This window comes from Saccopteryx leptura, chromosome 3 (genome assembly GCF_036850995.1).
Source record: "Saccopteryx leptura isolate mSacLep1 chromosome 3, mSacLep1_pri_phased_curated, whole genome shotgun sequence".
Classification (NCBI taxonomy): Eukaryota; Metazoa; Chordata; class Mammalia; order Chiroptera; family Emballonuridae; genus Saccopteryx; species Saccopteryx leptura.
Window position 1 is genome coordinate 341,541,229 of NC_089505.1, and position 12,474 is coordinate 341,553,702.

Genomic DNA, 12,474 nt, shown 5'->3' on the forward strand with positions numbered 1-12,474 from the left:
TAATATGAGCAAAGTTTAAAAGAGAAATTCTAAAGTAGGTATTCTCTTTCTTGCTCTCAGAAGTGTCAGCTTTGCCTAGCAAAGATTCCAAGTCAAATGTAAAGCAGACTCAAGATTGCTTCCTAACCTCAGAGCTTTCAGGTATAGATGTTATCAGATAGAAACATTTAGAACCGGTATCATTGGTGGACTGAGAATAGTATGTTAATCCTCATAGGTAAAAGCCTTATACTTCAGAAAGCAGCAAGTCCCAACATCTGTTTCTATTAGGAATCAGAAAATATTTTTTAAATCTCAGAGTAGTTTTTTACTAACTATAAGGGAAAGCCAATCTTTTTCTCTTATTCTTTGAGAGAGTACTCCATGAAAGTTTCAGAAAGAGAAGTAATGGTTGTATTATAATTTTTCAGGCCACGAATCAAAGAGTCACTTTTCTGAATAGGTTGGGGAAAATAAAAGTTCGGGACATTAGTAGAAACATGATAAGAAAAAAGTTAAACAGAGAAAACAGGATCGTACCCAATATAATTATTCTCGTACATTGCAGATAGGTGTGTACATTGGTACAGTCTTTTTTGAAGGCAATCTGTTAAAAAAGTTTCTGGAGCCATTCAATTATTTATGACCTTTGAAACAATAATTCCACTTCTAAAATCTATGCTAAAGAAAGTCCTAGAAATAAATAGGGGGGGGGGGGCACCTTACCAGGCGGTGGTGCAGTGGATAGAGCATTAGCCTGGGACACTCAGGGGCCAGGTTTGAAACCCTGAGGTGGCTGACTTGAGTGCAGGCTCACCAGCTTGAGCGTGGGATCATAGATGCAACCCCATGGTTGCTGGCTTGAAGTCCAAGGTCGCTGGCCTGGTTGGAGCGCCGCCCCCCCCCCCCCCCGGCCCCGTCAAGGCACATATGAGAAAGCAATCAACGAACAACTAAAGTGCCACAACTATGAACTGGTGCTTCTTATCTTTCTCCCCTCCTGCATGTCTGTCCCTGTCTGTTCCCCACCCTTTCTTTCGCAAATGAAAAAAAATGGGCCGTATATGTATTAATATGTCCTTTGTAACATGATCCAGACTAGGGAGAACCCACCAAGACACAACGCATTGATACGCTTAAGAATATTACAATATAGACGATGGCTAGAAATTTTATACAGGTATTAAAACAATGGTTATGAAAAAGTATTCTATGTTAAATAGAAAGGGCAGGAGATAAAATTAGTTAAAATTCAAACACATATACAATTATTTCTAAGTAAATATACAGAAAAAGAAATGAAATAAATTAAAATACTATTTTAAATTATATATATATATATTTTTGTATTTTTCTGAAGCTGGAAACGGGGAGAGACAGTCAGACAGATTCCCGCATGCGCCCGACCGGGATCCACCCGGCACGCCCACCAGGGGCGACGCTATGCCCACCAGGAAGGGATGCTCTGCCCCTCCGGGGCGTCGCTCTGCCGTGACCAGAGCCACTCTAGCGCCTGGGGCAGAGGCCAAGGAGCCATCCCCAGCGCCCAGGCTATCTTTGCTCCAATGGAGCCTTGGCTGCGGGAGGGGAAGAGAGAGACAGAGAGGAAGGAGGGGGTGGGGGTGGAGAAGCAAATGGGCACTTCTCCTATGTGCCCTGGCCGGGAATCGAACCCGGGTCCCCTGCACGCCAGGCCGACGCTCTACCGCTGAGCCAACCGGCCAGGGCCTATTTTAAATTATATTAACAATGCATGATTAGTGAGTGACTTTCTTAATCTTTTTGCTATTTTTCCAGTTTTTCTAAATGTTTGCTGAAACCTCTTATAATAAATAGAATTTATGAAAACAAGTAAAAAAAGCACTTGATTCAAAAGTAAGAGTGCAAAAGACATGATTAAATTATTCCTGAAATTATTCTGATTCAAATAGTATCACAGATCAGAGTCAGACTTGGAGTAGATACATTTACAAAATCATACGTATTTGTTTACTGTATGCAAAGGTCTTCTTATAAATCAATCTGACCTAGAAATGTCTCAGATGAGCTGTAATTTAAAAATTTATTAGACATTTTAAAAAGAACATCAGACATTTAATTCAGACATTTAAAAAAACATAAAACTAGCTTTCTTACTCTTTGATATGTAAAATTAAATTACTTGGCCATTTCTATGATATAATTTCATAATGATTTTCACATATTATTACATTTGCAAAACTACTATTTGTCTTTTCTCCTTCACTATTTTATATTTAAAAGATTTAAAATTCCAAAATATGAAACGTTCTAAACTAAATACAAAAGTATAAAAAATGAGATTTTATTTAATAACTTTCATTTTATTATTACCAGATGCATACTTTTTGATAATTTATGTTTTCTTATGTCAATACCTGTAGCGTAAGAACGAGCAAAACCACAAAGACTCATCTATCTCTCTTGGCAAAGATTTGAGGAGGAGGAAGATGAAGATGAATACTGCAGACTATCAAAAATAGAAACAAATTATCCCAACAATAAGAACTAAATATACATTATCAATTAAAAATTTCATAAAAATTCCTATGAATAAACAAAACTAAGATTTAGCACTATTAATCAAAATAAGAAAAACTAATACTGTCATTTATTGCTTACCAGACATTGTAACTAGGCCTTTTATAAATTCATTATTTAACTAAATATGCCCATTACTCACCATAGGATTTATCACATTAAGACATTACAGGTGCATTTTGTACATGGGTATTTCCTACAGTAAGTTGTGAGTTCCTTGAGACAATGTTTTACTCACTGCTTACTCCCATGTCTCTTGGCACAAGGTCCACAGATATGTTAGCTGCTTCATACACACTAAATGAACTTATTCATTACAGACAGGGTAACCAACATCCCCAACTGTCAGGGACAGTTCTAATTCTGGTTCTATGGGTGGTGCCAGCATAATTAAAAATAGTGTACACTGCACTTTCAAAGTGTCCTGAATGGGACAATAAATTACCTGAAAACGCTAATTATAGACAAGTTAAAAGTCTTTTTTTTTTTACAGAGACAGAGAGAGAGTCAGAGAGGTACAGATAGGGACAGATAGACAGGAACGGAGAGAGATGAGAAGCATCAATCATCAGTTTTTCATTGCGACACCTTAGTTGTTCATTGATTGCCCTCTCATATGTGCCTTGACCGTGGGGCTACAGCTGACCGAGTAACCCCTTGCTCGAGCCAGCAATCTTGGGTCCAAGCTGGTGAGCCCCACTCAAATCAGATGAGCCTGCGCTCAAGCTGGTGACCTCGGGGTCTTGAAGCTGGGTCCTCTGCATCCCAGTCTGACACTCCATCCACTGTGCCACCGCTTGGTCAGGCAGACAAGTTAAAAGTCTTTCTAAAGATTGCCAGTAAAATTTCCAAAATGCAAAGAATGACTGAACTAGGGCACTGAGCACTGTCCAGTGGAGTAGCAAGGTCAAAGAGCTGGTGAGGAGCAGAAACAGAACGACAGAGCAGTGAGCAACCTCACTGCTTCTGGCGCTTACTGGTCTCAAGAGAGAGCCAGTCCTACATTTAGCGATTCTTCCAAAGGCTAGGACTTCAGTTAGATCAGTGTTGAAGGGGCCCTGAAATGGGGATACAAGGAATTCAGAACTTACACTATCTCAAGCATCACATTTTCCATAGCTCCACTAGCCAAAGAAAAACTGCCATGAATCTGTGTACTCAAAAGCACCTTTTGAAACAGCATCCATTTATTTTTTTAATGGTATAATTAGAATAGAGTTCATTATTATTCTTCTCTTTTCACAGAAGAAAGATTTTATAAGATCCATGTTCAGGTAAAACAGTAAGTCAATAAGGTTTTGCCGACCTCTGAAATTAAATATTTTTTACTGGTGCATAAATTACACTTAATTAAAATACAATCTGTTATGGGCTGAAATGTATCACTCCCAAAAGCTTCTGTTAAAGTTCTAACCCTCAGTACCTCAGAATGTGACTGGATTTGGAGATAGGGTGGTAATTAAAGTAAAATGAGGAAGGGAGAGTCCTAATTCAATATGACTGGTGAAGAGATTAGGACACATTATACACACAGAGGAAGACCATATGGAGATACAGGGAGGACTCCCATCTACAAGTCAAAGAAAGAGGTCCGCAGAGGAAACCAACCCTGCCAAAACCTTGATCTTGGACTTCTAGCCTCAAGAATTTTGAGGAAATAAAACTATGTTGTTTAACTTGTCTGTTCTATGGTACTTTGTTATGATAGCCCTAGCAAACTAATACTCATATCTAAATACATGTCTGAAATACAGGAGAAAATAAACAGGATTAAAGAAAATAGGCAGTATTAAAATATGCAACACAGGTTTTACACATTCTAAGTGCTAAAATTTTAAACTGCTAAATTTTTTTCAAATAGGAATTTATTTAATGATAATTTCAAGCAAACAGATAAAAGCAAACAATGAGCTAAAGCAAAATTCAGAATTTAAGTAAATACTGGATCTGTCCAAATTTCTCATACTATATAAAAATTTCCTTAATTCAGCAAATCAGTATTTTGCAAATAACTAATGCATCTTACAAAATGATGCATGGTAAAAAACAAAAAATCCATTGAATGGGCAAGATAGGCCATTGGATCTTTAAGTAACAGAAAATAAAATGTTCACTGTTATAGGTTCAAATTTCACTAGCAGCTAACCTTAAGAAATTACCACTTGTTGAGTTTTGTTACAGTATCAAAGAAGAATATTCACAATTATCTGAAAAAGCTGTTAAAATACTCCTTTCTTTTCTAATTACATATCCATGTGAAGCTGAATTGTCTTTCATATGTCAAAAATAAAAATAAAAGAAGCTACATGTTCAAGGACAATGCCAAAACTGATGTGTGAATTCAGCTATCTTCTTTTAAGATAAATTTTAGAACTATGCAAAATTATATAAAAGAATGCTAGTCTTCCTACTGATGTTTTTGTTTTGAAAAATACATTTTATAGGCCTGACCTGTGGTGGCGCAGTGGATAAAGCGTCGACCTGGAAATGCTGAGGTCGCCGGTTCGAAACTCTGGGCTTGCCTGGTCAAGGCACATATGGGAGTTGATGCTTCCTGCTCCTCCCCTACTTCTCTCTCTCTCTCTCTCTCTCTCTCTCTCACTCTCCCCCTCTCTCTCTCCTTTCTAAAAATGAATAATTAAAAATTAAAAAAAAAAAATTTGAAAAAAAGAAAAATACATTTTATAAAATAATATTATGGATGTAAACATGCAATAGAATCATTGTTATTTGCAAGTGAATTAGTAAGTTTTTAAATAATTTGTTTTAATTTCTAACAGGAAATATAACTTTACTTTTTTTATAAAAACTCTTCGAGGTCCTTGTAACAGAATGAATTGTGTCTACCTCCAAACTCATTTGTTGAAGCCCAATGTGACTGAATTTGAAAGATTGGGCCTTTAAAGAGGTAACTCAGGTTAAAAACAGTATCAAGAGTAAGGCCCTAGTCCTATCGAACAGGGTTCTTATAAGAGGAGGAAAGATACCAGAGACCTCTAAGTACACAAAATGGTCACGTGATGACACACAAGAAGGTGGCCATCTACAAGTCAGGAAGAGAGGTCTCACCAGAAATCAACCTCACCAGCACCTTGATCTTGGACTTACATCCTCCAGAAATGTGAAAAAAATAAGTATCTATTATTTAAGCAACTCAATCTATGGAATTTTGTTATGGAAGTCCAAGAGGACTAACAGAGTCCTCATATTTTTAGAAGCTTACAAGGGGTCTTCAAATCAAAAATTTTAAAACTAATGAATTAGACAATAACCATTCAGTTGTATGAATTAAAATGTTGGTAAACAAACTTCTTCACATTTACAAAACTTGGAAAAATAATCATAATTCTCATTAGCAATTTAAAATAGAAAGAATAGAAGAAAATTTAAGTCATCTTTAAAATAGCATTATTTTTACTTGATGTATATAATTACATAGCATTTGAAAGAAAATGAAAATAGTGAAACTGTGAAAGAATTAACAAAGGCTACTAAAGCACTTGTTTTGCTTTTCACTATCAGAAAATCAAGCTTGTTGATGTGTTTGGCTAGTACATGCTAACTCTTAGAATATATGTTAAATCAATTAACTTTCTGAATATAAAATCAGACATAAATTGATAGATCGGCCGCCACCCTGAGGGCAGTGCAAACCCACGGGAGGAGAGGGACTAGCTTGCTTAAAGTCACAGCCCGGGACCTTTGAAGCAGCCTGGGCCTTCTTTTAGACAGCTGAGCCATGAACAATTTGGAGGAGCTCTGGCTCTAATCCACACTCTAATCTACATACGAAGAAATATTACCTTGGGCCCTGGCCGGTTGGCTCAGTGGTAGAGCGTCGGCCTGGCGTGCGGAGGTCCCGGGTTCGATTCCCAGCCAGGGCACACAGAGAGGCGCCCATCTGCTTCTCCACCCCTCCTCCTCTCCTTCCTCTCTGTCTCTCTCTTCCCCTCCCGCAGCCGAGGCTCCACTGGAGCAAAGATGGCCCGGGCGCTGGGGATGGCTCCTCGGCCTCTGCCCCAGGCGCTAGAGTGGCTCTGGTCGCGAAGGAGCGGCGCCCCGGAGGGGCAGAGCATCGCCCCCTGGTGGGCAGAGCTTCGCCCCTGGTGGGCGTGCCACGTGGATCCCGGTGGGGCACATGCGGGAGTCTTTCTGACTGTCTCTCCCTGTTTCCAGCTTCAGAAAAATACAGAAAAAAAAAAAAAAGAAACATTACCTTGTATCTACTGAGGCAGCGAGGTCAGACACTTCTTCCAAGACCCGTGATCAGCCTATATAAAGCCTGCTACATCCCTCCTCGGCTGACACAGTTTGTCTGTCTAGGCCAGCCTGCACCCAGGCTGTTTTAAATACATTTTCCTTTTGGAACAGACCAGCCTTGTGTTTTTGGTTCGGTCTCCCCAGTGCCCACCCACCAACCTGGGAAGGGGCTTGGCCTGTCAGCTTTCTCTTCAGGGATAAGGCAGTCCAACCTGAGTCCCTCCAGGTCTGACCCAGTCGGGGCTTTATACCGACCTGCCAGTGGCCACGGGAGACTAACAATAGGCTTCTCCCCCTCCCCAGTGGACTGGCCCCACAGTTTCAACCTTTCAAAACAAAATAAAAAAGTTTCAGTTTTGCTTCATATAAAAAAAAAATAACCAAACAAATTATAAGATGACAAGAAGAAATCAGATTGATACACTAAGTGCAATTTTTTAAACCACAAAACTTATTTTAAGAATAGGAAAATAACAGTAAGAAACTATTTCAGTATGTACAAAAATAAAAGATTTTGCTCTCTTAGTAACTTCAGTTAATACAGCAAAAATGGTAACAAAGCTGTGGAAGTCACTAAGAATGAAAGTTTTAATAGTTACAGGTCATTAATTATTAAGTTATAAAGGCTTTGATGAGGGGAGCCCTGACAAGACAGCTCAGTAGGTAAGAGCATCGCCCCTTCTATAAATCAATAAATAAAAATTAAAAATAAAACAAAAGCTTAGATGAGTGGAAAAAATGTTATTTACCTAAATGAGTTTCAAATTTCATAGACACAAATTTTTTGGGGGTTGCTTTTTAATAGCATGTAAATTGTGCACTTAAATACACTTCTATGTATAGTAGTCTAATCTAAAAATCAAGCAAATGCTTAATTTCTAAGGCTCTAATGCTTCATTCAAAATTACAATTTAATAATTTTCATTTCACGTAACTTTGTAAAGAAAGTACTAATTCAACTTGGGCTAACTTCTCTTGGTTCAATGTTTGTATGAAAAATAATTATGTAGTCCATTTGGAAAAGTATAATCAATCCATGTGCATGCAAGTATCAATTTTATCTTATGAGAATTTCTCCATGTTCCAGTTACTTCATTCCTATTACATGCTGCAAAAAGCAGTAATAATTTTTATAATCAAATATCACTTCATAAGATACCAGGTGGCTTTCAATATTTACCGTATAAGTCATGCATGAAATTTAAACATTACAAAAAATGACTTACCAGTTGACACTCCTGAAATATGCACATTTTCAGAATGTTCTGCAAGAGCACCATTTCCTAAAATTAAACATAATGAATAAACTAATTTCCAAGATAAAATTTATAAGAAAAATTTCAGATTCTCCCTTTAAAAGAAAACTACATAGAATTACTTGTAAAATTAAAGTCTCCTATAATATTCTTCAAAACAATATGAGGAAGCTCAGTATTTTAACAATAGTAGCGAAAACAAAACAGTTTGGAAATCACAAAAGTGTAGTGTAATATATGAAGGTCAAATATAGAGATCTGACTAAAACCAGAAAGAATTCCCATCAATTAATAGTCAAGAGAGAACTCAAGACTACATCTAGAAAAGAGATGTCTGTACTTTTCTTTTTAAGCGAAAGAGAAGGGGGGCGGGGATAGACAGACAGACAGAGGCTGGAAGGGAGAGAGATGAGAAGCCGCATCAATTTTTCATTGTGGTATCTTATTTGTTTTACTGATTGCTTTCTCATATGTGCCTTGAGCAGGGGGGGGGGGGACTCCAGCAGAGCAAGTGACCCCTTGCTCAAGCCAGTGACCTTGGGCTTCAAGCCAGCAATCTTCAAACCAGCAACCATGCAGTCATGTTTCTTATCCCATGCTCAAGCAGGTGACCTCGTGTTCAAGCTGATGAGCCCACACTCAAGCTGGAGACCTCAGGGTTTCGAACATGGGTCTTCAGCATCCCAGTCTGATGTTCAATCCATTGCACCACTGCCTGGTCAGGCTCTTGTACTTTTAAAAATGGTATTCCTCTAAGAGCATGTGCAATCCAACAATGTATCTATTGCTAGGGTCACACATGTTGGTACAATTTAAAAAACGTCTTGCATTGTCTCTTTCAACTTTTATCAATGACTCTAATAGTCTTAAGACAATTTGGGGCAAAATTATATTCTATGTTGGTAACCCCTGGTTTTCTATCACTCCTATCACAAAGTTGGGGACATGGAAACATTCAAATAACTTGAACTGATTATCACCCAATAGTGTTTTTAAAGACTACTATTTAAAGTACAGAGGATATTTAGTCCTTTGAGTTAAGGTGAATAGTGTTGCTTCAGATGTTCTTTTTTAAATTTTAATTTGATTTTACTATAAATTATTTTTATCTACCTTTGTTCTTTTTTTCTTGTACAAATTGTTTATCTTTACTTTTAAAGTTTTCTCTCTCTCTGGCCCTTACGTTGATTTAGCATCACAACAGCTCAGGAATCCAGAGGACAGAGAAATAACTGTCTTTGGAGGAAGGAAGCCAGGTGGGAGAAGCCAGAGGAATAAAAGCGAAATTATCCTTTGATGGTGTCTCTTCAACCATCACAGTTTTTTTTTTGGAGAAAGTAGCAAATACTGCAGTTAACTTTTCTTTTACAACCATCACACTTCTATGATTGCTTGATTATGCATAGCATCTAGGAAAACAGAAGCCATTCAACATTGTATGCACAGTTTCTGGAACAGAGGAGGCGCTATGGATGAATCAATGAAAGAGGTCATGATGATTTAATGAAATCATACCAATTAAGCACTTGATACAGTGACTGACACATTACACCGTGTGTAAAATATATTATTATTACAAAGGAATAAAAGTGATAAAACATTTTAGTTGAACTTAAAGCTATATCCTTCAAAACAAAATTTAAAAATGGTAGAAATTGTGAAATAGGTGTATAAACCAATTTTAGTACAGCAATAATCTGACATTCATTTAAGTACTGCACATTAATACCATCTAAGCCATGATATCTTTTTCCAGCAACGTTAATGCTGACACAGAATTCAAACTAGAAAGCTCTTTTCTTTTCTTTTTTTTCTTTACAGGGACAGAGAGAGAGAGTCAGAGAGAGGGATAGATAGGGACAGACAGACAGGAACAGAGAGAGATGAGAAGCATCAATCATTGTTTTTCGTTGTGACACCTTAGTTGTTCATCGATTGCTTTCTCATGTGTGCCTTGACCGCGGGACTTCTAGACAAGGTTGTCCTGTTCTGGGAGCATAGGGGAGGGAGGGAGGAAGAAAGTGAGGGGGAGAGGAAGAAATGTAGAGTCAGAACCCAGCCCTGTTTTACTGAGTCAGAACTTACATTAAAGATCTTTTCCCTCTCCAGTGATATGTACCCACATTAACATTCTAGAAGTGCTAGCTTAAACCCCCTACTTCTATATTAGATACAACTGCTAACATAAGCAGGTAGCTAGATATTGATGAGTAAGGGAGCAAAGGGAGTTGGACTTCTATAAAACTTGGAAAGCGTGCTTTAATAAGAGTCAGTATCCCATTTAACTTAATTTGCTAAAAGGCTAAAGAATTCATAGGCTAATTAAGCCCACTGTGCCACTGAACCATTAAGAAAAAGACAGGTTTCTCTACCCTTAAGGGTAAAACCAGGCCTGACCTGTGGTGGCGCAATGAGATAAAGTGTCAACCTGGAACACTGAGGTTGCCGGTTCGAAATCTTGGGCTTGCCTGGTCAAGGCACATATGGGAATTGATGCTTCCTGCTCCTCCTCCCCCTTCTCTCTCTCTCTCTCTCTCTCCAAATCAATAAATAAAATAAAAATTTAAAAAAAGGGTAAAACCAATTCATCCTCAAACTGGGGGAAGGTACTTCTGTGCTTACAATGGAAACCGGAATGGCTGCCTTAAAGGTCTGTCAATAGCCTAGAAGAAGGCTCTGATTGGTTAGTGGGAGGAACCAATACAGGCCTGTGAAATTTTAAACCACTGAGTGGTTGGCTTAAGGAAAGTTAGTTCTTCTCAGCCCCAAAATATATATAAACATAGGTTTAGAAAGTTCTCTTTCTTCCTGCTTGGACACAAGTTTGCCCTGCTCATTTGTTCACAGGGTCTCCAGGCAGCAGCCATGTTTGCATGGGATGTTGGCCCAATGGCCTAACAAGTATGTACAGACTTTGAGCAATGTCTGGACTGGACTAAGCTTTGATACGGGCTAAATCATGGTGCAGAATATCTGGACTTTGATCTTTATACTGTGCTTAATGAAGACAAGACTGGACTTTTTCCTTGGCAAGACAGAAGGAAATGAGACACTGCCTACCTCTAAGCAACTTTCTATTTAACTCAGAATAAATCTTACTGCAACAGCCTAAGCTTCTCCAAATGCAGGTCTTTTAAAATGCGTTTTAAACAACACCAGACTCGAACCCAACACCAGACTCGAACCCCACTTTAACCAGCATCAGAACTGATATTACAACTGTAATTCAAGTTGTGTAATCTGTGTTCCTAAGGTTTCCAATATCCTTAAGTTAGCATTTACACTATTCTCAGGAAAGTCTTAATATTATCTATATTTTATACATTTTTTTCTAATTCAGTAAACAGAATAAAAAGGCAGAAGGAAGACAGTAGCATAAAGTAGCGTTTAAGACTGGATTCTGGACTAGACTGTTATAATTCTAATACCACTCTACCAGTTATTTGATGTGTAATATAGGACAAATTATATTGTGTCTAACTTCTTTGTGTCTTAATTTCACCTCTAAAATGAAGAAGATAATGTTAGGTTAGGTAGTTCAATGGTCCCCAACCTTTTTTGGGCCACGGACCAGTTTAATGTCAGAAAATATTTTCACGAACTGGCCTTTAGGGTGGGATGGATAAATGTATCACGTGACCGAGACAAGCGTCTAGAGTAAGTCTTAGACGGATGTAACAGAGGGAATCTGGTCATCTTTTAAAAATAAAACATCATTCAGACTTAAATATAAATAAAACGGAAATAATGTAAGTTAATTATTCTTTCTCTGCGGACTGGTACCGGTCCATGGCGCAGGGGTTGGGGACCACTGAGGTAGCTAGTTAGACATGAGCTAGGGCAGGCAAAGGAGAGGGAGGGATGCACTCCTGGTATGCAGGATCTAGGTAAATCTTTAAGCTAGAAGAGACCTACCTCACCACACCCAGACTAATAGCCTCGAGTTCCCTGATACGGTATCAGACACATACCAATACAATGAAGACAGATAAACAAGAAGAAGTAAAGCCAATAAATACCTAAATTCTCTAACTAATTGAGGCACTCATTCTCCGGAGTGAGTTGCCCGCTCAGGCCTTTCTGAGTATATATTCCTGCAGAGCCAATAAACCCTTGCTTTTCTTGCTATACTTTGTCTCTTGATTGAATTCTTTCTCTCAAGCAAGGTAAGAATCAAGGTTTTGTTGTTTCACCAGTAACAATACCTATCTTGGCCTGACCTGTGGTGGCGCAGTGGATAAAGCGTCGACCTGGAAATGCTGAGGTCGCTGGTTCGAAACCATGGGCTTGCCTGGTCAAGGCACATATGGAAGTTGATGCTTCCAGCTCCTCCCCCCTTCTCTCTCTCCTCTCTCTCTCTTTCTCTCTCTCGCCCTCTCTCTCTCCTCTCTAAAAATGAATAAATAAAAAAAAATGAAAA

The 12,474-nt window shown here is 38.4% G+C and overlaps 1 protein-coding gene across 2 annotated transcripts in view; it reads right to left on the reverse strand.

The window, feature by feature from the left end:
* The window catches only part of LRP12 (LDL receptor related protein 12), a 117,030-nt gene that overhangs the window by 44,339 nt on the left and 60,217 nt on the right, over positions 1 to 12,474 (reverse strand). Inside the window, exon 2 of one of the 2 annotated variants that reach the window (XM_066379343.1) lies at positions 8,025 to 8,081. The exons of the other annotated variant lie outside the window; for it this stretch is intronic. Within the exon in view, the coding sequence (XP_066235440.1) occupies positions 8,025 to 8,081 (57 nt within the window). The remainder of the gene's footprint in view (positions 1 to 8,024; positions 8,082 to 12,474) is intronic. 2 annotated transcript variants of the gene reach the window in all.